The sequence below is a fragment of the Malus sylvestris genome, chromosome 1 (assembly GCF_916048215.2).
Source record: "Malus sylvestris chromosome 1, drMalSylv7.2, whole genome shotgun sequence".
NCBI classification, from domain to species: Eukaryota; Viridiplantae; Streptophyta; class Magnoliopsida; order Rosales; family Rosaceae; genus Malus; species Malus sylvestris.
The window spans coordinates 25618701-25645261 of NC_062260.1; the positions used below are offsets into that span (position 1 = coordinate 25618701).

Genomic DNA, 26561 nt, shown 5'->3' on the forward strand with positions numbered 1-26561 from the left:
GACTAAGTAATTGCTGACTGTGTTGATGACTTGGACTCTAGATGGCACTGTTGAGTTGACTGAGGATAATGTGTGTCTTTACACCCCCTCAAGCTGAACGGAGGAGAACCAAGTGAAAGCTTGGACCTGAGAAATTGAAATCGAACTTTGGACAGAGACTTAGTGTGAATATCTGCAATTTGATTGATACTGGGAACAAACTGAACTTTGAGTAGAGATGCTAAAACCAGTTCACGGATATAGAGGTAATCTATTTCAACATGCTTTGTGCGAGCATGGAAAACTGGATTTGAAGCAAGAGAAATTGCAGATACATTATCACACCAAAGAATGGGAGCCTGTGATAATGGAAAGCCAATGTCCCTAAAATAGAGGAGCGAGCAACCGTGTGTTGTCTCAGCAGAAGTGTGAGCTAAAGAATGATATTCAGCCTCAATAGAGGAGCGAGCAACCGTGTGTTGTTTCTTGGCACTCTAACATATAAGGTTGTTGCCAAGATAAACACAGTAACCACTTGTAGATCATTGATCAAACACATACCCAGCCCAATCAGCATCCGAGAAGGCAGTAAGAGTGAGAAAACATTTTTTAAACCAAATGCCGTCATCAATAGTGCCTTTAAGAAAACGTAAAACACGTTTAACAGATTGAAAATGAGTGTCTCGCGGACAATGGAGAAATTGGCAGAGTTGATTGACAGCAAAAGAAAGGTCATGTCGAGTCCAAGTTAAATACTACAATGCCCCAACAATGGACCGATATTCATGGGGATTAGAGAAAAGTGTACCACTATGATCTAACTTTTGAGTACCAAGAGGAGTAGTGCACGGTTTACTACCATCCATATGTGTCTTGAGAAGAAGATCCATGGCATATTTGTGTTGAGAGAGAAAAATACCATCGGAGGATCGATGAACTTCCAAACCCAAGAAGTAATGTAAATGGCCTAAATCTTTGACTGGAAAGAGTTGACTGAGCTTGTGAATAAAAGCATTGCAGGCTTGAGCATTAGGTCCAGTAACTAGTATATCATCAACATATACTAGTACAATAATAAGAGATGGCTAAAAAACAACAAAGAGTGAGCAATCAGATTGAGAGTTCTGAAAGCCCAGAGAAAGCAAGGTTGAAAGCTTGCAGACATGAGACGGCTTTGATGGATCAATAAACCCCGGGGGTTGTTGCATAAAAACCTCTTTCTTGAGTGTGCCATGTAAGAAGGCATTACTGATGTTCAATTGGTTTAAAAACCAATCAAATTGCACTGCTAATGTCAAGAGAATTTTGATGGTGACAAGTTTGGCAACCAAGCTAAAAGTCTCCTGAAAATCAATACCTTCTTGTTGATGAAAGCCTTTTGTTACTAAACGAGCTTTGTATCTGTCCACACTACCATCAGGTTTCCGTTTGATACGAAACACCCATTTATAACCTACAAGATTTTGATGTGGTGTATAAGGAACAAGAGACCATGTACCGGTAGATTACAGGGCTTGAAATTCCTCAGACATTGCTTTCATCCAATGATCATGCTTAAAAGCTTGTAGAAAAGTTGTAGTAACAAAATTCAATGAATCAATAGGGTGTTTAGTAGCAGCCAATGCTTTGGGTTTAAAAATCCCATCTTTGGACCCAGTAATCATGGAATGAGTATTGGTGGAAAGGGGAGGTTGAGGTAGAGGTGGAGGTGGTATTGGAGAATTCTGCATTGTTGGAGAGGGTGACATTGGGTGAGAGGATATAGGTGAGACTGGAGAAACTAGCACGATGGGAAAGGATGAGGAAGAGGGTGATGAAGTAAAAGGAAGAGTAAAAGTTGAAAATGGTGAAGGTTGACTATGGGGCATCAAAAAAGGGGGCACAAGGAACTCTTATGGTGTATGAAAAGGAAAAGTGGATTCATTAAAGAGTACATGACGAGATATGTAAAGCCTAGATGTAAGAGGATCTAAGCAACGATAGCCCTTGTGTTGCAAATTATACCAGAGAAAAACACAGTGAGTACTCTTCCCATCAAACTTGAAAGTAGAATATGGTTTAAGCCATGGATAACAGCTACACCCAAAAACCTTGAGCTTTGAATAATCTGGAGGCTTATGGAAAAGTAATTCCCAGGGAGATTTATCAAGGCCAAGGATGGGAAGCCTGTTGATCAGATACATAGCAGTAGAAAACGCCTCAACCCAAAATTGATGAGGAACCTTTGATGCAGTAAGGAGAGTCCGAGCAGTTTCTGTAAGATGCCGATGTTTGCGTTCAACACAACCGTTCTGTTCCGGTGTATGAGGACAAGAATATTGATGCAATATACCATGTTGCAAGAGAAATGAATTAAAACAGGAACTTATGAACTCACCCTAGAATCTGATCGAAGAACTTTGATTTTATTACCAACCAAGTTTTCTACATAAGTCTTGAAAATGACAAAGACTGAATACACCTCATACTTGAGCTTTAATGGAAACAACCAACTGTACTTCGTGAATTCATCAATAAACAACACGTAGTATTTATAACCATTGATGGACAAAGTAGGGGCAGGTCCCCAAACATCACAATGAACAAGTTCTAAGGGCATAGATACAGAACTGAGACTCACAGTAAAGGTAATTAGTGATTCTTACCAATTGCACAATCTGAATAGAAGAAAGAAGTAAACTTTTTACCACTGTAAACAATAGTACTACTATTTAAAGCCTTCCTGAAAATAGCAGAAGATGGGTGACCGAGCCGATTGTGCCAAACGTGTAAAGGAGCTTTGCTACTGACAAGAGCATAGGGAGAATTAGATGTTGGAGGAAGTCCTTGAAACGGATAAAAGCCATCTTTAACTAGCCCTTGGAAAAGCATCATCCCTGAAATACGATCCTTGATTTGAGAACCATCAGAATCAAGGGTTAATTGGCAGTGATTGTCTTTTAAGAATTGATACGCAGAGAGAAGATTATGTTTCATGGCAAGAACATGTAAAACATTATTCAGACGAAAAGTGGCAGCATGAGTATTAAGAAAGGTTGTACCAGTATGGTGGATGGACATACCTTGAACATCACCAATATACACCTTGTCCTGACCATTATAAGGAACTGGAGAGTGAATAGCAGAGATGTCATTTGTTATGTGAGACGTGGCACCAGAGTCCATTAGCCAGGTAGGAGCAGAAGGTTTGATGTTGGTGTGAGCACACATAGCTGCCAATTTAGCAGGAGGAATTTTACCAGCAAAAACATGATTCATGCGTTCAAAACAATCAAGAGCTTCATGATCCGGTGAATGACAGATTTGGCATGGATCCCGATGACTAGGAGTAGGACCAGAATTACGAGAATAATTGCCAGAATTGCCGCGATAATTGTGACCTCGATAGTTGTTGCCTCGATAAGTATTGTTGCCGCGAGAGTTATTGCCTCTATAAAATGCTTTACCACGATTGAATTGCCTCGGTGCAGCAAAACCATGTGGCATGGGAAGAAGAGGCGGTTGAGACTGAGGATACTGAGCCGCATAGGCTTGAAATGGTTCAGAAACGGACGAAGCAACAATTTTCTTGTTACGCTGCATGAACAATTCTTTGTTAATCAGTAAGCCATGTAGTTCATCCAATGAGGTAGAAGAGATGCGAAGCATAATGGAGTCAACAAACGACTCATAGTCTTCAGAGAGGCCATTGAGAATGACTGTAGAGCACCGACAACCATGAGTGCATCAGAGATGGATTTGATTAGTTGAATATATTCAGAAATCGGGAAATCTCTTTTCTAAACAATGTGCAGGCGAGATTGAAGCTAGTGAATGTGAGCAACAGAAACGCCACCAAATCGTTGCTCAAGATTCAACCATAACTCTCGAGAAGAGGTAACACCAACTGTGAACGGAATAAGGTCTTCCGAAAGAGTGGAATTAAGCCAAATAAGGATGTTTTGATCCTTTTCATACCACAGATCAAAGGCAGGATTTGGAATGCCAGTGATCTTACCAGAATCATCAAGTAAGAAAGGCGAATGACAAACCTCAGAGCCATCAACAATCCCTGTAAGCTTGTAGCGAAGAAAAATTGGAGCAAACAACGCCTTCCAAACTAGATAATTGTCCCGTTTAAGCTTGGTAGGAACCATACAACTGATATTATGAAAGGAAATCGAAGAAATTGAGGGAGAAGGTGGAGCCGTAGTGAAATTAGGGTTCCTCGAATTTGGGGCAAGAACGTCAGGATTCAGTGGAGATGAACTTGACGAAGTCATCGTAATCAAGACAGATAGGATAAGAGAAGGGATAATCGATCAAGATCCACAAGAAATTGAAGAGAGAGGATCAAAGATCGAAGAAATCAGAGATCGCAGGGAACAACAAAGAAGAGGATCGACGAAAAGGCGGTGAAGCGAAAAGGGGATGATACCATATAATAAATATATCTTCCATTGAGAGTGAAACTGATTACATTGGGGGTATTTATACACAGTAGCTAATAATACTTGGTTATCAACTAATGTAACTAATTAATCTTAATCTATGAATTAGTTACAACAAGAAATTTAAAGACTACGTAATTGCTGATTGTGTTGATGATTTGGACGCTAGATGGTATTGTTGAGTTGACTGAGGATAATGTGTGTCTTTAATACCAGCCATCTGTTAATACATGGGCCATTGGCATGCAATATCTAGCTGCAAATCTGACTATTATTTTAGGTTGTTGACTTTGAAATTTGAACAGTTTAAGCAACGCCAGTTTAGAACGCGTTGAGCATGCATATACACCCACCACTGTTTTTGTCTCTTCGATTAGTTTTAACAAGTCTGATGGTTTGAAGTTTCAACATTCCCGAGAACTCGTAGAAGAGTTTTCATTTGATTTGTAACACAAATTCGAATAAGGTTAAAGAAGTATTGACTGAAAAACTCAATACTTCCTGAATTGTGCAAGTGATTGATTTAAGACAGTGAGAGTGTAATTAGTAGCAGAACACTTTCTCGACTTTAAATATTAATAGGTGTTAAGTGATGTGTCACTCTGATGCTTTGGTTTTATATAGCAAAGAAGATTAACATATGACATTATATGGTGTATTGAGCTATTACAGTTTTGTTAAGAATTGTTAGTAGTTTGTTACGTTGATAAGAGATCGAGATATATATAGCTGAAGGAAGAGCTGTAGTATCAAACTTTTTTTTTTTTAATAAATGATATTATCTATACTAAGGGGGTGGGAAAGTGGCTAAGCCTCACAATGGGCTATCAATAATGTGATTCAACTTCAAACTCGCCTTTAACGAGAATCGAATCTAAGACTTCTCACTTACAAGTGAAGATGAATATCACTAGATCGTAATACTAAGTGACAACTGTAGTATATCAATTAACCATCAATCATAATACAAAGAGGTTTCAAGTTTCTCTCTTATTTCTCTCTAGTTCTTCGTCTTTCTCAATCCTTCATTGTTCTTTGATTTTTCTATTAGCTGGACTATAATTTTATCCATAACTGTATACATTGCTTTGCAGTATTTTCTTAGACTTTATAGTGACTTTCTAACTAATACCATTCTCTTTAATTAATTCATCCGCCAGAATGCATTCTGTTACATATTAATCGTACTATTTGAACAAATAGTTCGTTCCCAGCAGCCAAATTTTGCTCCATGGATAACAATATATATTATTTAAAATCTGTACTGCTGGTGCTAAACGAATGAGCAATATCCATATTTCGAATTATCAATTGATTAAAGTAAAATATTCATAAATTAAGAAAATTATCCTAATCAAGCCGTCGTCAAGTACGACGCCAATCTTTCTTAATGTGGCCGCATGGTTGGTAAAACTTACAACACATACTAAAATCGGTATAAATAGTAGTAATGCAGCAGTGTCTTCTAACATCTACCCAAAAAAATAAAAAATAAAAAATCTACCAATATCGATATATACGAACTAGGGAATAGAAGCATGAATATGAAACCTTCCATAAACATCAAGAGAACTAGTTGGTATTAACCCAAGTCCTTGTTTATGTTTTTGCACAAAATAGACATTTCACTATTTTATCAAGATCACACAAACTTTGACGTCATTTTTTATATGTCGAGTAATAATGTTACCTAAACACACAAAAGTAATATTCAACTATAACCCAAATCAAGTCATTCTATTTTTAGAATTTACGTGATTGTTTGGGTAATTATTGACAATGTTCGCTATCGGTTTGGGGTTGAGAAAATTGAAATAATTAAGAGGCCCTTAGCTACAACCTCACCCTTCTTATATAAAATTAATTGAATTTGTCTGATGTTTTTTTTTTTTTTTGAACAAGCGATATTATCTACACTAAAAGGGAGAGATGGTGGACTTAGCCTCACAATGGGCTACCAATTATTTGGATCAAATTTGATTTTGGTGAGAATCGAACTTAAGACCTCTCACTTACAAGTGAAGAGAAATACCACTGGACCATAGTATTAAGTGACAATTGATATTTTTCTCCAGAGACCTTTGTTAGCTTAGTTTTATGAATTAAAATGATTAATCAGTAATATTCATTCCTTGTGAAAATGTATCATATGTACAAAAGTCCAAAACCAAATTACCAACATTCAGTAAATGCAAATAATTTTCTTTTCCAAACAAACACAGTAAGTTGACAAGTATAACATTATGGGCATTGATCATAGACCCGTCGTGAATGGCACACCGGTGGCGGGCAACCACGACCGACCGGCAATAAGGCTACCGGCGGTGAACATAGACGCCACATTTGGACTGGTGATGGCATGAAAACCAGGCCATTTCACTCTATACCTAGTAGAAGAGGCAGGTCCAAAGTTCTTATACTCCCCATAATACAAAGTACTAAGGGCAAAATTACTTCTTTGCCACTGCAACCAGCCCGCCGGATTTATCAAACTGTCCAGGTAACATTTCATAAAGACAACCCTAGAGTACTGCATCCACGGCCGGCCCAAATATGTTTTGTAAGAACTCGCCACGGGCTTTAGGTCAGCGGCTGCCAGTACCTGAGAATTGTGGATCGAAATTGCTGTGTTTTGAAACGGGTCGTTTCGACCTTGGGCTGTGATGACGTTCACTTGGCCCCACAATGGTTTTCTTACATAAATAATACAATTTTGGAAAACTGCAGCTGCATTCCCAAATATGAAGTCTATAGTGCCAAAGATGTAGCATTCTCTGTAGAACTGGCGCTGGGAGTGGACCATGAGGGTGTCTTGGTAGCCCTGGAAGGCGCATCGGTAGAAGACCGAGAGGTCGGATGCCGACATGAGAGCCACGGCTTGGCCCTTTAGCTGTCCGGCGGTGTTTCTAAATGTGATGCCACGAGCAATAAATCCTGGACCGTTTATACCTAAAAAAAATATTTTGTAATGAAAAACCAATTAAAAATATAAAAGTTTACCTTTGGTCTGTATAGTTTGGATGAAAATTCATTTTAATTCATTTAATTTCAATTGTGGCTACTTTTTTAACTCTTAAATTACTTAATGGACAGTGGAAATTAGACGGACCAAATTGGAACCTCGCAGAATACAAGAACCACAATTGCAGAATTATAGGTTGTGTAAAGAAATTATGTGTACATACCAGCAGTTGCAGAATTATAGGTTGTGTAACCTCCACTGACACTTCGGCTAGATGTGATTACTGTATATCTAATGCCAGCACCAACCAACATGATTTTACTGTTAGTGTTGCTAACTTGAATGTTCTCTGTGTAGACACCTTTCTTCACATAGATTATAAACTTGCTCTTAACTCTTCTCCTCGCGGCTGCATCTAAGGCGGCTTGGACGGTCCGAAAATTCCCCGATCCATCTTTGGCAACCACAAGATTTGCCCTAATGTTTGCAGCTTGCAATAACCTCCGGTCATGCTTCGACACCCAATTTGGAAACTTTTCGCTCTCATTGTAACTTTCTTCCGTGCCTAAAAGTTGGGAACCAATTGCCAAACTGTTGCTAATGAGCTCCGACACATTGTTATTGGACGTGTAAATCGGCATTATGAAGTTCGTAACGTTCAGTTCCAAAGACCCGACTCGGCACGTTTCAATGTTGGTGAGGGCAGCGCTAAGCCAAGTTTGCGCATCAAAATTGGAACAATTGAGTTTGGTGCCTAAGCCTTCAAGTGTAACGTTGAGCTGGCTGACGGTGTTATGGAAAAGTTTCAAGCAATCGGTCCACACAGCTTTTTCTTTATCGTTTTGGCAGTTTTGACCGTACTGGGAAGTGTATGTTATGGCACTGAGAGCTCTCTCCAAGGCCACTTGAACCAACATTTTTCGGAACTCGGAGGTGTGTTTCGGGCGGAAGTGGTGGCGGCTATTCGACATGCAGTAGTTGCATGGCTCCGGGTGAGGGGTTTTTTTACACCACGTACGTATACGGCTAGAGTGGCGGTGGTGACTTCTGGCTACGGTTGTCTGGAAGAACAAGGAGAAGAATATGAGTATTGAGAGAAGTGGTAGACTTACCTTCATGACCATGTTTGATGAGCAATGAGATTGACAAGGTGGGGTTGTTGATGGTTGTGAAGGTCATATCTTTTAAGGGTGATCTCTTTTATGTGGGTAGGAGAAGGAAGAGACGGGGTAGAGATAGGCTGGCTTGTTTGACACATATAAAATAGGGGTGTGATATCCACACACCCTATTTTACTTCTCGTACACCTTTTTAATTTTCAGTCGTCAGATCGAATGAATTGAAGAAGATCAACGGACAGAAATTATCAAGGGATGTGTGAGAAGTAAAATGGGGTGTGTGGATAACACATCCCTATAAAATATTGCAAGATGTGTGTAAATGCATCATGAGTAAGATCGCATCGCAAGGTATACCATGTTGACTTTACTTAGAATTGTGTGCAATTCACAATATAATACGTTTAATTTCTTTTAAATACTTCACGGATGATGTAACATGCATGTTAAGTACATATATAAAGTCATCAAAAAAAATAAATACATATATTGGATCTTAGCATTAATGAGGAGTATAGATATGTAAATATGTTTTGTATATATGTACTTCTCATTAATGCTAAGATCTAATATATGTTATATATGTACACACATATATACCAAAAAAACTAAAACCATAGCCGTCTAGGGAGAAAACCAAATAAAACCCTCATTTGTTGTTGGCTCCTGCCTTTGGTCTTGGTCTTTTATTTCGCTCTCCTTCCTCTTGTTTTTGTTTTTGGTGTTGAATTGTAAACGTTTTAGTTGTCAAGATAATTGTCGTGTTTTGCCTAACCACACAACGAACACACAATTTTAGTTCCACATGGCACTTTTGAAATGGATTTAGAGTTGCAAGACACTGAAGCTGTCATATTGCATCTGGTTAGGGTTTAGCCGGTACATAACTACGGATTTAGATAGTACGACACTATGGCTCTCTTTGAGATGTCATGAGGATGTCGAGTGGCAACACTGTTTTGTCATTTTTTGTTTTGAATGTGTTTAATAATTTCCAAAAACTCACTAGGAGTTTGCTGTTTTTTTCCCGCAAATAATAAGATAATCTACACTAAATTCATCTAAACTAGAGGGAGGGAAAATCGAACACAGGACCTCGGGTGCAAAGGCGAATGCTTTAGCCAACTGAGCTACAAATCATATGTAGAGTTTTCTGGCTTTGATTTGTCTTTTTCATGAAAGTTTCTTTATTTTCAATTTTCGTCTTGGTGTGTTGGCTCTCCTTCCAATCTGATCTATGTGTGAAGGGGTGGAGCAGTTCGATTTGATAAATCTACCTCATTTGGTGTTAGAGGGTCATGACGGTGATTAGGTGATGAAGTTAGGCCCGACATCCTACTCTCAATCCCACTACAACTTTGAGAGTCTTCTTGTTCTCACATGCTCTCATGTAACACGATATTTAGAGATTCTGTTGCTTCTTGTAATCTTGTGGTTTTCGGTAAGCACAACTTTTGACCAAGTTCTTGAAGTCTACTTATGGCTTTACAACTTGTCATGCTCTTGTAATATTTTTTTTAGATATAATTTTTCAGGACCTTTTGAGGCTAAATTCTTCATATATTTTGTATTTTGTTGAAATTTGGAAGATATATAATGAATTTTTTCTTTCTTATTTTTTAGAAAGTAATTACATTTGTATGAATGTTTTTCAAAACATTTCACATGGATTTTTCATTACGCTGCTTAATCAATAATTAAATTAACATTTTTTTTCAAAAAAAAATACACAATACAACTTAATAGTGGAATGATATAACATGTCAAATTATGAGGTAATATTTCTTGTATTTATAAGGAAAAGTTAGGCATGAAACAGAAAACGTGATTGGTCATGATTTGATTAAATTCCTCAACTAATTATCAACGGTTTAGGAACTAGAACCAAGATTACCAAGAATATCAAATGTAGGTGTAGACTGTGTAAAAAATTATATGAAAATATGTCTAATCGGCGACATACTAGTGATCGATTGGTGTGACTTTTGCAAGTTCCCATCTAAGTCACCGATTGAAAAGAATATATAACATGCTCCGTACGGATTCCACGCAGCACAATATTAGATTGGATTATGTTAGGTAATATATAATTATAGTTATATATATATATGGTTGAGTAAATTGATACTTTCAGATAATGTACATCGAAAGTAACAGTTTCTTAAACGAAACGAGTCATGTTCTTGGTATACTCAATGTCCAATGTCCTGCCCTTAAGTTTAGGGTAACCCCATGTGACATTTTAATTAGTTTCTGAATTAAGCATGCAAAACCATCTTCTTCTTTATTTTTCAATTAATGGAGTTTTCCCTTTTCTTAATCCATAACCCATTTTGAGACTTCTAAGCCTACATTTTACAAGGAAATATAACATCTGTTGAATTATGTCTAATTTATTTAACAATTTAACCCACTAACGTTATTGTTTGTCAAAAAAAAAAAATTATGTCCATTCATAAGTCTCGAAGAGATATTGCATACCAAAGGTTGCATGGTTGACTTGCATAATTTTATATTTTTCGTCAAATTAAACTTAATAGTCCCCTTAGTTTATCTAGGGTTCACTTTCGTCCCCCTAGTTTGTCCTCATAGTTTCATTTCGTTATCATCATTAGTCCAATCTATCAAATGAGGCAAAATTACTTCCTAGTTGAATTCTTTTCAAATCATAAGATGTGCACACAAATGTATAGGAAATCAACTTAACTAAGATATTGGACTAAAGTGAAAAATGAGTGAAACTATAAGGACAAAACACAAGGAAAAAAAACCTACATGGACAAAAGTGACAATCCAAATAAATTGCGAGAACTATCATTACAATTTAAGTATAAATGTTTGGTCTTTGATATGAAAGCTCTTAGAGAAAAACACGTAAAGTACAATACTTTAAGGGTGCGTTTGTTGTACCGGACTGTCTCGGACTGGACTAGCTTCAGGGACTAAGCTGGACTGGCTTAGACTAGACTAAGCTAGACTAATTTAGTGAAGCGTTTGGTGCAGTGTCGGACTAAGAAGCAGGATTACAATATTATATTATTTTATATTAATTTAATATATATTGATTAATATTTTATTATTACTTTATCTTGTTTTTTCCTTCTTCTATAATCATCATCCTCTCCAATCTTCCTTTCCCTTTTTCCCCTTCTCTGATCTCTGTTAACTTGTCCCTACACCTCTCCATCCCCCTTTCCCTTTTACCCCATTTTTGTCCCTCCGCCTCTCCCTCCTATTTCCCTTTTCTCCATCCCCTTTCCCTTTTTCCCCTTCTCCAATCTCTCTGTAACCTTATTTCTCCACCCGCCTCTCCATCCTCCTTTCCCTTTTTTCCCCATGTCGCTCCGCCTCTCCCTCCTATTTTCCTTTTCTCCAATCTCTGTAAACTTACTTGTCCCTACGCCTCTCCAACTTCCAGCTTTCATTGAATCCCATGCCGTAGAAAATCGAGGTCGATGAACCCAGGGCAGCGAAGCAGACGAAGGAGATAAAGATGCAGCGAGAGTGGACGAAGGCAAGAGAGGACGATGGAAGGTCTTAGCTAGTCCTATGGGTGTCGGGGTCTCTCGCTAAGACCGGCTAGTGAAGGAGTTTGTGAAAGCGAGTCCCACCTAGTGCCATTAATGTTAGTCCCGCCAGCCACCAAACACAGGATTATAGTCCTATTTAAGCTAGTCCAAGCTAGTCCCTCCTAAGGAGCTGTAACAAACGCCCCCTAAGAACACTAGACTAATTTTATAATGCGAGGAGGGCACTAAAAAGTTTTTCACAACTAAGAATAAACTAGAGGATGCCAAATGAAAAGATGAGAGTCTCTCTCTCCATACAAGCACTCAAAAGTGTTTTTGTATAAAATTTACGTGTTTTTTCAAATTCACGATAAGTTTTAAGTTTGAATGTTCTTATTAGCTAGTTGGGCTTTGGGTCTCTTTCAACTTGAGCAATTCATGAATGATTTAACAAAGTCGGCCCATTAGAACAAAAAGAAAATGGGCCAGACCCACCCCTTAGTGGAAGGGCTTGCCATTTGTTTGTTCAATTCAAACGATGGTTTTCCCGTCAACTTATCAATCAGTTTCATGCAGGATTGATAGAAGAGGTATTCATCAATTTCTCCCATGAACTTGTGATTATTGGCCAATTTCCCCCCTCAACTTTAATTTTGGCCAATTTTTCCCCTCAACTCTCATAATTAGTCAATTTCCCCCCTCAACTTTAATTTGGCCAATTTCCCCCCTCAACTCTCATAATTAGTCAATTTGCACTTTACTGTTAATTTTTTAATTTGATCATAATTAAACAAGTGGATGTATGTTAATCATTTTCCTATGTCTTTATCCTATTACAAATAGATTAAAATTTAGAATTTTACAATTTATCATAGATAGTATTATTAGTCATTATAAATCAGTATGGAGTAATTTTATTTGATTTTTTACTATACAAAATTGATAACGAAAAAGATTGATGTGTACATTTTTGTATGTGAATACAATTTTCTTTATAAAAGTGAAAGCTAAGTTCAAGTAAATTGCGGAGAATCGAGGTTTAGTGCAAAAATGACTAGTCAATTCATAATTTTTGACTCCTTATTAAGAATAACTCATTTTATTGAAACAGGCCTGATCCATGAGTTTAGGATTATTATTTCTTCTTCTACATGCTTTAAACCCGATTCATAACTTTTTCTTATAATCAACCCATATCACTTACTAATTGTATTATGTTTTTGTACATTTTACCCTATATTATGCAGGTGAGTTTATGTTAATTTTAGTACTTTGTTGGAAATTATTAGAAAGATTGAAAGAAAAAAAAAGAACAGATGGAAAAGTAAAAAAAATTAACAATAGGGTGCAAATTGACTAATTATGAGAGTTGAGGGGGAAATTGGCCAAATTAAAGTTGAGGGGGGAAATTGACTAATTATGAGAGTTGAGGGGGGAAATTGGCCAAAATTAAAGTTGATGAGGGAAATTGGCCAATGGTCACAAGTTCAGGGGGGGAATTGATGAATACCTCTTGATAGAAATACAACATATGCTTCAAACTTTAAGAAACATACATAAATAGGAAACATACAGATCTAATAAAAATGGGTTCATTGGCATTGCAGTTTACACCATAAGGTTGGGGTTATATACAAAATAAGTCACGATGTTTCAATTTTCGTATTTTTACACTATATGGTTTTCGAATGTACTAACTTAATATCTCCGTCAATTTCACTGTCTAATTAGACGTTAAGTGCTGAATGACATAGACTTGCCTCTCATTTTGAGCATTTGTTGACCGTCGGTTTCAATGTCTAGTGTTTTATGAAATTGACATACAACGTGTGCTTAAAATGTAGGTCTAGTATATGCCACATCAGCATATAACATCTAATTAAGCGGCTAAATTGATAGAGACGTTAAATTTGTGCAATTTAAAAATTACGTGGTGTAAAATGCAAAAACTAAAATCTCATGGCTCATATATAACCAAACCTTTTGGTATAAGTTAACCCAAAAAAGAAAAAAAAGAAAAAGAGAATGGAAGAACAAATTGTTCAAATAAGCACCAAGCAAATCATCCAATTAGGTACCCGAAACTAGAGTTTCATCGTATCTAAACTAGAGTCCTATTAATATTTGTAAACAATACAAGTATTGTACCTCAAACGGGGCCCAAATTAATTTAGCCAAATTGTAAGCACAAAGACTAAATTGGCCAAACGAGTAAAACAAATAGACTAGTGGTCGATTGTAGTTTGAGGTTCGATTTGTTTAAACCAAATGGGCGTGTATATTTACTACTCAGAAGCAATCGTGGAGTCTATAGTATTGTTGCTGCCACCTTAAGTAAGGTGTGTTTATATTTACGGTGGCTTCAAAAATCATTTCCTGCAGGTTCATGCTTTTGGTTTTTGGGAAAGAAAAATTCTTTAATTCTTTCTTAAAGACCTTCATCTTCCCTTAAAATACAATTCCACAAAAGAAAATCTTAATTAGATTGTTAATTAATTAACTTCTTGGTTGGAACGTCATTAGATTACATGGATATAATACTGCCTTAAATTACATGCCTACATGGAACGTTATTAATCAATATTAAGATAAGAACATAAATTTACTCCTATATAATAATAATTGGATTTCCTTAAAAGCAATTTATGTCTCACATTGACATTGTCATCAATGAGGTTGCCATTCAAACTCTCTGGCGTTTGAGTGTCCTTTTTTTTTTTTTCATTTTTATTTATACAACCTATATTGGGGAGGGGAAAATCGGACTTGAGGCTTCGGATGTAAATATAAATGTTCTTAACCATACAGTACAAGCACTTTGGTTGCGTGCATATCTTTTTCATCCTCTTTTTTAACACAAACAATATTAAAGAAAAAAAATTCAAACACAGAAGTTGGAGTGACCGCTATGGACTTCATAGCAACAATCCCCTTTTGAGTGTGTGTGAAATGAAGTAAAAATGTATAAGAAACATTCCATATGGTCAAAGAAGTTAGAAGTATAATCCAAAGTGTAGGGATACAATACACAAATACACTGAAACTAACAAATATAATGCTACACAATCTACATGATTCATTCACCGCCTCAATCGGAGGCTGCGGAAGTGCCTCCCTTCGTTACATAGTTCGATTGTGTGATTTGTCAACTACCTCTCTCTCTCTCTTTCTCTCTCTCTCTGCAGTCATTCAAACTATTTTCTCCTTTTCCCCTTTAATTTCTTGGTAAGGGATAGAAAGTCACGCTTCCATCCCAAGTGATCGGCAGACATCGTACACTCTTGCTGTTTCTTCATTTATCTCTATCAATATTTTTATGCCCTAGATATTTTTCTCAACATATAAATATAGAGCGTGTCACAACTCACAAGTTACAAACTTGCGAGTACAAGAAAATAGTAGTGGGGTTTCGAAGAGACAGATATTGAAGAAAAAAATGTCTGCGCTTCATAAGATGGTGGGCTTAGTGGGGGCGATTATGGTGGCGATGGTGATGACGGTGGTTTCTTCTTCTTCAACTCATGACTATGGAGATGCTTTGACCAAGAGCATTTTGTTCTTTGAAGGTCAGCGGTCGGGCAAGTTACCTTCTTCTCAGAGAATGACTTGGAGGAAGGATTCCGCTCTTCGCGACGGCTTCGAGATTGGCGTAAATCTCTCCACTCGATCTCTTTGAATTTGGATAGAACATGATACTGCTAATTAGATTTTACAGATTCTTAATTATTACCCAAATTATGATTAGGAAAAAAAAAATTTGAAGTTGCTTTCATCAAATTTTTCTCTCTGCCTTTTCATGTGCCAGAATGGTTAAAGAATGAAAATTTGGCAAGATTTCATGGTATTTATTTCAGTAATCACAAGCTAATGGGAAAAAAGTTGAAACGGTACACTATTACGTACTTATAGGAGAAAAAGTATTTGACAAATGTGACTAACATTTCTGGAGAAAAAGAACTTGCATTGCTTCACATTTTCCCTTTATAAAACATGTGAATTCGCCTCATTTTTTCCCCTTTTTATTTGGCGGTGTTTGATTAGTTTTTATACCAATTAGTGCGATTAAATTGAATGTTAATTATGAACTTAATTATGACCTCACAATTAGTAATTTTGGTTATTTAATCCATTTCTGTAGCAATTGGTGGAATGGCTTCCCTGACGTTTTTAGCTATCAAGGGCTTTTTTGTGTGTATGGACTAACCATTTGTTTTTTGTACGATCAGGTAGACTTAGTAGGAGGTTACTACGATGCCGGCGACAACGTGAAGTTCAACTTTCCGATGGCATTCTCCACAACAATGCTGGCATGGAGCGTTTTAGAGTTCGGGAAGGACATGAGCTCGGACTTGCCGCATGCCCTCGACACGATTCGATGGGCAACCGACTACTTCCTAAAAGCCACTAGCATTCCTGGCTTTATCTTTGTCCAAGTTGGCGATCCTTATGGTGATCACAACTGCTGGGAGAGGCCGGAGGAAATGGAAACCCCGAGGACCCCCTTTGCCGTGAGCAAACAGTTCCCGGGGTCCGAGGTTTCCGCTGAGATTGCGGCAGCTCTTGCAGCTTCTTCCATGGTGTTTAGGCAGATTGATAGAGGGTACTCCGCCAGGCTTCTCAAAAGGGCTAAAATGGTACTAAATTTCACGAGATTAATACTTGTGATTAATTAATAATTATGTGAAACTTGATTGATACGTTATACTTTGTGCATGGGCTAGGTTTTTGATTTTGCAGATAAATATCAGGGCTCCTATAATGACAGTCTTGGACCGTGGGTCTGCCCGTTTTATTGCGATTTTAGTGGCTACGAGGTATGAAGAGAACAATAATTTGCTCCTTACATTTAAAGAATCATTCTTACTCAGTGGTATATTACAAACCAACACCTACTAAAATGAGGTTAAAAAAAATATGCGTGTTAAATTGTGATTTGTTTCACAATCTCTAATGTTTAGGACGAATTGATATGGGGAGCAGCATGGTTGTTTAAGGCAACTAAGCAAATCAACTACTGGAACTATGTGTTGCAAAACATGCCCAAGTTGGACAGCGGTAACACAAATGGTGTCTCATGGGTTGGTGGAAGCTTTGCAGAATTCGGATGGGATTCGAAGCATGCAGGCATCAACGTACTCGTTTCCAAGGTAATTAAGTACTTACATTTCCTTCGTTCTCTTCTAATTAAACATATTGTCTAATACAAGATCGATTTGGTCCAATGCATGTTTTCGTGACAGTTAAGCATGTCTACCATCAGTACGGAGTCTCTTCCTTTCATTTCAAATGCAGATAGGTTCATATGCACCTTGCTGCCTGAATCACCAACCCTATCTGTCTCATATTCTCCAGGTAGCTACTTCTTTAATCAGTGAATATATAATCACCATTCATATTACTCTTATTGGTCATTAATGTGGATTAATTAATTAATTAGGTGGGCTTTTGTTTAAACCTGGAGGAAGCAATCTGCAGCATGCAACAACTCTGTCATTTCTTCTAGTTGTCTATGCTCGTTATTTGAATCAAGCCAAGAGAGCAGTCCATTGTGGCAATGTTGTTGCCAGTCCTGCTAGACTTGTACAACTTGCTAAAGGCCAGGTACATATTTGCTGCATTGTCATCTTGGTATATATTTACTTTTGGATTAAATTGTAGTTAAAGAGTCTCGAATTATATAATTACCCGAATCTCACTTTGGTTCTAAATTCAATATTTGTATTTTATATTTCTCAAACTTTTAACATCGTGTCATTTTAGTCGTTCCATCAAAATATGTTTAGTGTTTCTATCATTTGTAGGGGCAAAAATGTCTAAGCATATTATATATACTTACCAAGTCTCTCACCCTCCACTTTTCTTCTCTCATTGATCCAAAATTTAAGTCTTAACTTCAAATTGGGATGTAAATTTGCCATTGCAAATTTGCAATGGAATAGAAGAGAAAGGTAGTTGGAGGTTAGGGAAGCATTCGTAATTTTATATACAATGTGGTTGGCCATATTTACCCCTAAGTTTTGACAGATTAGCAAATGGACTTGTAATGACTACAGTGACGCATGAATAAATCTTTAAAATCTATATAGAATCCAAAAAATAATAATTCGTAGGCCGAAGCGAGAATCAATTAATAATGAAGGGACTATGATTTCAATTTAAGCTTTACTATATATTCAAAAGATTGTACAATTGGGATACTTATTAATTTATATAAATTTGGACCGACGGATATTGGATGCAGGCTGATTACATACTAGGAAGTAATCCATTGAGCATGTCATATATGGTGGGATATGGTGAAAAATTCCCTCAAAATATTCACCATCGCGGGTCGTCTTTACCGTCACTTGATCAGCACCCAGAACCGATCGACTGCAAAGGTGGAAACGATTACCTTTACAGCGAGAACCCTAATCCGAATTTGCTAATTGGAGCTATTGTTGGAGGACCAGATATCAAAGACGCATATGTTGATTCTCGAGAGGATTTTGTACACTCGGAGCCAACCACATACATCAATGCACCTTTTGTGGGGGTCTTGGCTTACTTCAAATCTCAATCATCCTAGCTTAGTTAGCTTAATTATAGCTCATAATTAAATTCTTCATCCTCTCTCTTACAAATTATTGATCTTATGTTTACATCCTGCAACTGCAAAGAAAAAGAAGAAGAGTTGGTTAGAAATGTAAGACTTGTGCAAAAAATGTGAAATATGTCACTAACCTTTTGGCCGGCGTCATTAACCCTAATTATATAACGAAAATTAACTTAAACTTTCGGTGGATCAAAGTCGATCGTTTGATCTGCATTTCATACAAAACTTCACGACATGTCACAAACTAGAAATTACTAATTGTTAGTACCATAATTTGGACTCATTTTGTCGACGTAAATACATAAAAGGGTATTTGGATGAGCCCATATCCCATAAAAGGATTCTCTGCTCTCATGTCCTTAGAGCAAGTCCACCCCAAAGGACTTTGCGCCAGCATTCAGCGTATTTATCCACTCAAATGAACAATAATAGATCCTAGTGAACAGTAATAGATCAAAGCATCTCCACCCCTAAAAATGCGCTGGCCTCCAGTCCATCTAATATTATATTATTTTATTCATATCAATTAATATTTTATCAATTCTTTTTTTTTTCTTTTTTCTTCCTTTCTCTCGAAAGGTCTTGCAGTTTTGTTTCCTTCCTACTGCTTCCATTCCCTCTCCGGTCCTTTCTCTTCTTCTTCTTATTTTCCAACATCCAACTCTCTGCACTCGTACCCAACCTGCCATGATTTTCCCTTCGTAAAGAAGTAAGAGACCCATCAAAATCCCTTTTCCACCTAAAAAATCCCATCTCTAATCACCAAATTCCACGACTTTTTGGGGAAATCGAATTGGGTTTTTCCCCAAATATCCAAATTATGATTCTTTCCAGTCCAATCTTTCTTGTAGTTGTAACAATCTGTATATTTGTAGCAATCCGCGTGGCGCTGTACAAAACTAGGCTAGTTTACATCGTGAAAAAATGGTGGCGGCGGTTCAAGGATTGCTTCCATGTCTACCAATCATTCTCCAGCTCGACCCCAATCAGATCGTCGAGGATGATTTCCGCGTGAAGGTGCACGCCAGGCAAATAGCCCGGCTCCTTGGTCAGTCAATTTTGGACTGGTCTGTTGACTGGCATGGGCTGTGTGCCAGGCAGCCCGACGGGCTGGAGTGAATTCCCTGGCCCTCAGCTTGTTATTTGGACAGGGTGCTGGGCAAAAACCACTATGGTGGACTTGCTCTTATGTAAATAGGAACCTACATTGTCATGGTGAAAACCTGAGTAGTCTGGACGTAGTTGTTAAATTTCAGACGGGCCATGGGCCAACTCTAACAACACCGATATTGTTCCCATATGGCCACCTGCTCAACCACGTGGAGCCAAGCCGGGGCTCACCCATTTGCGTGGGGCCAAAGGGGACCCATCCGTTCACGTGGATGTATGGACCCGTCCCCTGGCTCTGATACCATGTTAAATTTCAAGTAGACGGGCCATGGGCCCACTCCAACAACACCGATATTGTCCCCACTTGGCCACCTGCTCAATCCGTCAGGTGTGGGGTTTTAATACAAAAGGCCTCGATGTTAGTTAGAGTGAGGTAATTCTATATAAATGACATGTTCTCAAGCCTTCTGGCAGATGTGGGACAAAGGAATTCTAACAGTAGTCATTTAGTCAAACTTCGGGTGAAAAATTATACATGACTTGTGACGTTCTTGTATTTGTCTGGTTTTAAAATCCTGTTCAACTTTGTGTATCAACATTAATTAAAGATAAAAACTCAATGATTGAGATGCCGGACATTTACATGTTTAGGTGGCCGGGAAAAAACAATCCCCGAAAAAAGGAACTTAGTTTTTTCGGTTGCAGAAAAAGAATCTATACAGTATAATCAAAATTACATGCATACCGGCAAGGGAAATAACAAATCCCTCTTGTTCTTGGCATAAACTTCCAGCCATATAGTGATATCCACCTCGGATTTTGGTAATTGTAGAATGCCCTAAACGTGACTTAATTTAAACATTGGAATATGGACAAGGAATTCCTAATCAAGGTTTACGTTTTACGTACGTTTTGTTTTTCGCTAAGCACTGCAGATTCCTTAATCACTTCTTTGGACCTTGCTTTATTGTATGAATTTACCATTACCAACCCCTCTGTGCCTTTGATTAATTGACAGAATTTTAATTACACCAACTTAATCAGTTACCTATTGTGGAGAAGGGACAACGATTGACCACTATATATTGTAGCGATATATTGAACCCTACTTAAACAGATAATTATAACCAAAAGAGAAATGAGGAACATATTCATGTCTAGTAATTCGCTTTTAATATTAGCATTAGGGAGTTTGGCAATGGTAGCAGCTGCACATTTTGACTATGCTGATGCCTTGTCGAAAAGCATTTTATTCTTTGAAGGGCAGAGGTCCGGAAAGTTACTGTCTTCCCAACGATGAAACTTAGTCCAGATTGGACAAGTTGCTGAATCCGCATCAATTTTATTTATAAACACCATACCACCATCATATGGTGTTACTAATCCATGTGTATGATTTAAGGCAATTATTTTGTTGTTGTCTTAGTTGTAACATTTTCCTCAACTCTTGCTTACCACTTGTGCTAAACCCTAGTTTCTTTCAAAATTGTATCGTTAACAATAATGTCCATAATAATTAATTAGTTGACTGGATATTCTAACACCAAGTTTCCCACAGATTGATCTGGTGGGGGGATACTATAATGCAGGCGACAACGTGACTTTCCTACGGCCTTCACAACAATGTTGTCATGGAGTGTTCTAGAGTTCGGACAACTTATGGGGCTGGAGTTTCAACATACTTTGGAATCCATAAGATGGGGGACTGATTATATGCTCAAGGCCACAAGTGTTCCTGATTCTGTAGTCGGCGTAGTTGGTGACCCCAATAGCGATCATAATTGTTGGGAAAGGCCTGAAGACATGGACACCCCTCGAACCTCTTACGTTGTGAATAAAGGAAAGCCTGCCTCAGAAGTTTCGGCCGAAATTGCAGCTGCACTTGCAGCTTCTTCCATGGTGTTTAAAGATTTGGACAAAGCATACTCCGATTCACTTCTAGATAGGGCTACCCAAGTATGCAACTGATGATCAGAACCTTTTTTTTTTGCTTTTGTATTTTACTTTAACATTTGGGTTAACAAATCTTTCTTTGTCGGATTAGGTTTTTGAATTTGCAGATAAGTACAAAGGATCTTACAATGATAGTATTGGAGAAGGAGCATGCCCTTTTTACTGTGATTACAGTGGCTACACGGATTGATACAAATTTAAAATTGGTAATCTTAGTATTGATGGCCTTAATTTCGTTTTTCTAGGATATGATTATAATCCACGTACCCTTTTGTTTATTTTGTTTGACTATTTATATATAAGTGTGTGTGTTGTAGGATGAATTGATTTGGGGAGCTTCATGGTTATGCAAGGCAACTAAGGATCCTAATTATTGGAACTATGTCAAAAAACAACATAAACTCTTTGGAGTCCAATGTTGTAATTAGAAATGTGAATGGGAATCCTGTTGCATCTGTAGGTGGTAGTTTCGCTGAATTTGGATGGGAAGCAAAGCATGCTGGTATTAACATACTTGTTTCTCAGGTAATTAACTTCTAATTTTTAGTTTTAACACCTCTTCTCTGTAATTTGATTGCTAATTAGAAGATTTCTTCTTTAATTATTTATTGTAGTGGGTAATGACTGATCGCTCCAGTTCTAATCCCTTCATCGCCAAAGCTGATCAGTTTGTATGCTCCATTTTGCCCGAATCACTGGTTCTCAAATCAGTCTCATATTCACCAGGTAGTTTTCTTTAGAACAAGTTGAAACAATATAATAAAGGTATAATAACTGATATAACAGAAATGCCGCATGGCATTATTCTAGTGGTTGAGTTTGTTAATATAGTTAAAATGATATCATTGTAATTGGGATATATGGTTATATAAAGGATTATATAGCTATCATTTCCTTAAGTTTAATTGTATACATTTTCTCTTATCAATCAATACAATCTCTCTTATTTCTCTACATTGCCTTCCTCTTCCTCTGTACCAACTTCATCTTTTGCAATGTAGTTAATACAGTAAACCCTAGTCGATCAATATCTGACATGTTATTTTGCAAACGGTGAGTCAAGATCACACATACAGAAAAATCATGAAGAATATGCGTATTGTTACTTTCATACACACACACACACACACACACACACACACATATATATCATTATCTAACAACGAAAGTTCTCTTTTTTCTGTTTTTGGCATCAGGGGGGCTGATGTTTAAATCCGAAGGAAGTAACATACAACATGTAACGTCCATATCATGTCTTTTCATAGTTTATGCTCGCTATATGAAAGCTGCAAGCAAGGTTGTTGATTGTGGCAACAATGTTCATGTCACTCCAACTAGTCTAGTTAATTTCACCAGAACACTGGTACGTACGTAGAGAGTAAACTGCTGTTTTGCTTCTTGATTATCTTGCAATTTTCGGTTTACATATTTAAATTTTGCAATGCAGGTTGATTATATACTAGGAAGCAACCCATCGGGGATGTCTTACATGGTGGGATTTGGGCAAAACTATCCTAGGAAAATACACCACCGTGGTTCTGTGTTGCCAAGCATGGATCAGCACCCACAGCACATTGACTGCAACGCAGGATACTCGTATTTCCATGGCAATGATCCCAATCAAAACGACCTAACTGGTGCTGTTGTGGGAGGACCTGGTGAGGATGACAAGTACGAAGATTCAAGAATTGATGCTACAAAATCAGAGCCAACCACGTACATCAACGACCTTTTGTTGGTGTATTGGCTTACTACAAAGCTCTATACCACCGAACAAAAAAGTAGAAAATGTGATCTTGTATTTCAACAAAGTCTTTGATTTCGTAGTCCTCTTTTGGATCAAAGATTTGAGTTGCAACTCTTTTCATATGTTAAATAAAGTTTCAATATTAATGTTACATTCACTTAAACTCATCCAAATATCCAAAAAAAAAAAAAAAAAAAAAAAAGATTTATATCCTCTAGTAGGTGCATTTTTATGTTCTCTCAAATAAAACATGTTATTTTAAAGGCGAAGAAAGCTTATTGCCCTGATTCGGCCATAATTTTTATAACAATTTAGTTGCTACAGAGAAGCAATTAATTTGAGTACAATAATTCTTTAAATTTTGGATACACTTTCTCTCCACCGTCGTTTCTATTGATGATCAATCTTTTTCTAGTAAAAACAAGATATATTAATCGAAGCATATGAATTTTAACAATTTCTTAATCCAATCAAGATTTCCTTATATAAAGAAATTTAAGCTGAATTAATTTATAAAACTGTAACGATCGAAATTAACACAAGGGATGTTATGAAAATTGCTCTCAGTCAACAGAAATCAAACGATCATAAGACTAATGAAAAACGAATTTAGAAATTTCTTTTTCTTCCAAAAGGGGCAAAATTATTTCACATAAGAAAATGAAAATGAAAAATAAGAAATTTCAGAGTGGGCCCCTCTTTATTTTTCCAAAGGTTTTTAACATCGAAAGTTCAAAACCTCTCTCAGTTCCAGATCCACGAAGACGAAGATGCAGCAAAGAAGACCAGCATCAGGGAGGCCTACCGGAACGGACGGCTCAGATTTCAACTATCGCATGGTTGTTGACTCTCGTAAGCTCCAGATAATCCGCTCCTCCTTTTCCTTTCTGTTACCTTTGGTTTCTATCACTTTCTCGGCAACCAAACAGATCTCTAGGTTCCTGAACTCTTTAAACTATTGAATCTTTTCTAATATTTTGCTTTGGGGTTATCTGATTTCAGGGTATCAGAAGGTAGCTAAAGGGAAATCTCGTCTCTACGCTCTTATTCTCACTCAGGTACTCAATTTCTCTCCCTCTCTGTCTGTTCCTCTCCAATGTTGTCTCTGTAATTTCTTGAAGCATTGGTTTTTTAAATAATATTTTATTGAAATATCATTGCTCTAATTAAGCGGGTTTATATTATTTTCTGAAGTAGAAATCGTATTTAACTGGGTTAATGTGCATGAACTTTTCAAGTAATTAATTAGTGGATTTTGTTGTGTAAAAAACCTAATTGTGTTGGTAATATAGTTAAATAGTTTTGAGAATTTCAAGCAGATATGAACAATCAATAGACAACATGAGGCAATTTATACGGTTCCGCTATTGTTCTATGTTCATAGGAAAAAAATGGCATGAGCTGATTGTTGTTGAACTGGATAGGTTGGTTTAGTGGATTTTTCTGTCCCTCAAAATGTAGCCGATGACGCACAAAACCTTGCTACAGTTTGACTCGTATGCAGCAGAAACAAATCGGGTCACGTATCCTCTTATTTGGATTGTGTTAGATAGGTACAATCTGTATTTGGGGTCTCACAACAGATGCCTTACACAAGCAGGTTGAGTTCATACCACCAACGCAGAACATTTTGGGTAGATTCTTTTGTGATGTACCTGGCATGTTGAAGGTTAAGTCATGACTAAACCGGTTTTGGTGACCAGGTTAACATTTAGTTATCAGGCAGATTGGATATGCGATGTATACTTAAATAAACTGACTCTCTTATTAATTATAGCATTTGCTCTTCTGCAGGCTGTCGTTCAATTGATAGGAGTCCTATACACTTTTCTATCTACATCAAATGGGGACGGTCCAGATGTGATTGCTATCTCATCTGTTGCTATCGGTTCTATTTCTTTGATAATCGGGGAGTTGGGTAGGTGCTGCTAAGTCCTTTGTTTTTCTTTCACGTTACTGAAGTTTTTGCAACTGTTCACATAATGCAACTTTCTGTTGTGCCAAAGGTCGAAGGCGCAGCCGAGTGTCTTTGTTGAAAGTGTACATGGTTGCATCATCTGTTGGAATACTTCTCTCAGTTGCTTGTGTTGCTAAGGGAAGTTTAACACTAGCGGTAAGTCAGTTCTTCATTTCCAACTGTTGATTATCACTTAAGAATTTGAAACCTTCATGATTGTTCGCCCTTTCTTGTTATTGCCGGAATTTCCTGACTGTTGTACTGTACGGAATCACTGGGTAGGTTTTTCAAAATTCAAGTAACTGGGAAACAAAGAAATTTGAACTTGTCGAGGCCACTCGCACTGTAATTGGTTAGTGTCGGTACTTTCTTCTTGCAATGCTAATAGAATTAAAATGGCGAAAGTCTAATAAGTATGTGTCAAATTTGACAGCATTCCTGGTTCAAATATTTGCAATCAGCACAACGACTTCTCTCATCGGTAACATGTCTCCTCCAAAAAGAGCCTCGTAGCTGCTTCCTATAGCCACAATCATTCCAGTGATCTACAAGAATTTTTATTGTTCAGTTTATTTCGGCGTTCAAATTTTGTAATTCGAGGAAATTATTTAGAAACAAAACAGTTATTGTAGGGAATTTTATTTGATCCATCAATAGAAATTGGGTGACATTTAATATCGGCAGGAATGATGATACATGTCTTATGTATTTATGCCAAGTTCGGAATAATTTTTAAGCGTCGGCGTTGGAGGGAACGATGATACATATTTTAATCTCTCTCTGCTAAATTTTTTGGATGATCTTGCTGAACCAAGATGCTGGCCGGAACTTTGAAGGACATTAACAATGTTTGCTGAACCTTGAAGGACATTAACAATGTTTCTTCAAATTTTTAAAGAAACACAATTCAAATGGGGGTTTTGGTTGTGACATTGATTTTGATACACTCGCTATTCAATGTGAATGTCTGCTGCTATAGCTCACTTTCTTTTTAAATTATCATTGTTAAGGGATGGGGAAGTGTTTGAAACTATCACAATGATTTAAGAAAAGAACTAATCTAGCATCAAATTATTACCCGACCACCGACTTATACTTGGTGCCGACTTAACTTACTATATAATCCGCAAGTTTGTGATTTGTTCTACTTTTAGCTGTAACCATCTGCATTAATTGATAACTTTGAAGATACTGTTGATTT

At 37.2% G+C, this 26561-nt stretch overlaps 3 protein-coding genes and 1 pseudogene across 3 annotated transcripts; 3 read left to right on the forward strand and 1 right to left on the reverse strand.

The window, feature by feature from the left end:
• Window positions 1-6552: 6552 nt before the first annotated feature.
• Window positions 6553-8539, reverse strand: LOC126626641 (probable pectinesterase/pectinesterase inhibitor 33). Its single transcript, XM_050296016.1, has 2 exons — window positions 7595-8539; window positions 6553-7358 (listed from the first exon to the last, which is right to left on the reverse strand). Exons 1-2 carry the CDS (start codon window positions 8493-8495, stop codon window positions 6664-6666), a joined length of 1596 nt encoding a protein of 531 aa, XP_050151973.1. The 5' UTR covers window positions 8496-8539; the 3' UTR covers window positions 6553-6663.
• Window positions 8540-15304: 6765 nt separating this feature from the next.
• LOC126625601 (endoglucanase 4-like) lies at window positions 15305-18689 on the forward strand. Its single transcript, XM_050294653.1, has 7 exons — window positions 15305-15647; window positions 16225-16632; window positions 16720-16812; window positions 16957-17145; window positions 17239-17350; window positions 17436-17599; window positions 18240-18689. The coding sequence occupies exons 1-7, from the start codon at window positions 15435-15437 to the stop codon at window positions 18564-18566; spliced, it is 1506 nt and encodes a 501-aa protein (XP_050150610.1). The 5' UTR covers window positions 15305-15434; the 3' UTR covers window positions 18567-18689.
• A 2152-nt stretch (window positions 18690-20841) lies between these two features.
• LOC126615053 (endoglucanase 4-like) lies at window positions 20842-23441 on the forward strand (annotated as a pseudogene).
• Window positions 23442-24109: 668 nt separating this feature from the next.
• LOC126587569 (uncharacterized) lies at window positions 24110-26037 on the forward strand. Its single transcript, XM_050252686.1, has 6 exons — window positions 24110-24255; window positions 24406-24461; window positions 25198-25321; window positions 25410-25516; window positions 25643-25712; window positions 25794-26037. The coding sequence occupies exons 1-6, from the start codon at window positions 24174-24176 to the stop codon at window positions 25871-25873; spliced, it is 519 nt and encodes a 172-aa protein (XP_050108643.1). The 5' UTR covers window positions 24110-24173; the 3' UTR covers window positions 25874-26037.
• Window positions 26038-26561: the final 524 nt, after the last annotated feature.

Excerpts from the sequence above, each read along its gene's own strand:
- LOC126626641 (XM_050296016.1), bottom strand. The coding sequence starts at position 8,495 with ATGGTCATGAAGGTAAGTCTACCACTTCTCTCAATACTCATATTCTTC. Across the intron at positions 7,359-7,594 it reads CTATAATTCTGCAACTGCTG|GTATAAACGGTCCAGGATTT; the intron begins GTATGTACACAT and ends TATTTTTTTTAG.
- LOC126625601 (XM_050294653.1), top strand. The coding sequence starts at position 15,435 with ATGTCTGCGCTTCATAAGATGGTGGGCTTAGTGGGGGCGATTATGGTG. Across the intron at positions 16,813-16,956 it reads GCGATTTTAGTGGCTACGAG|GACGAATTGATATGGGGAGC; the intron begins GTATGAAGAGAA and ends TCTAATGTTTAG. Across the intron at positions 17,351-17,435 it reads ATCTGTCTCATATTCTCCAG|GTGGGCTTTTGTTTAAACCT; the intron begins GTAGCTACTTCT and ends TTAATTAATTAG.
- LOC126587569 (XM_050252686.1), top strand. The coding sequence starts at position 24,174 with ATGCAGCAAAGAAGACCAGCATCAGGGAGGCCTACCGGAACGGACGGC. Across the intron at positions 24,256-24,405 it reads TCGCATGGTTGTTGACTCTC|GGTATCAGAAGGTAGCTAAA; the intron begins GTAAGCTCCAGA and ends ATCTGATTTCAG. Across the intron at positions 25,322-25,409 it reads TTTGATAATCGGGGAGTTGG|GTCGAAGGCGCAGCCGAGTG; the intron begins GTAGGTGCTGCT and ends GTTGTGCCAAAG.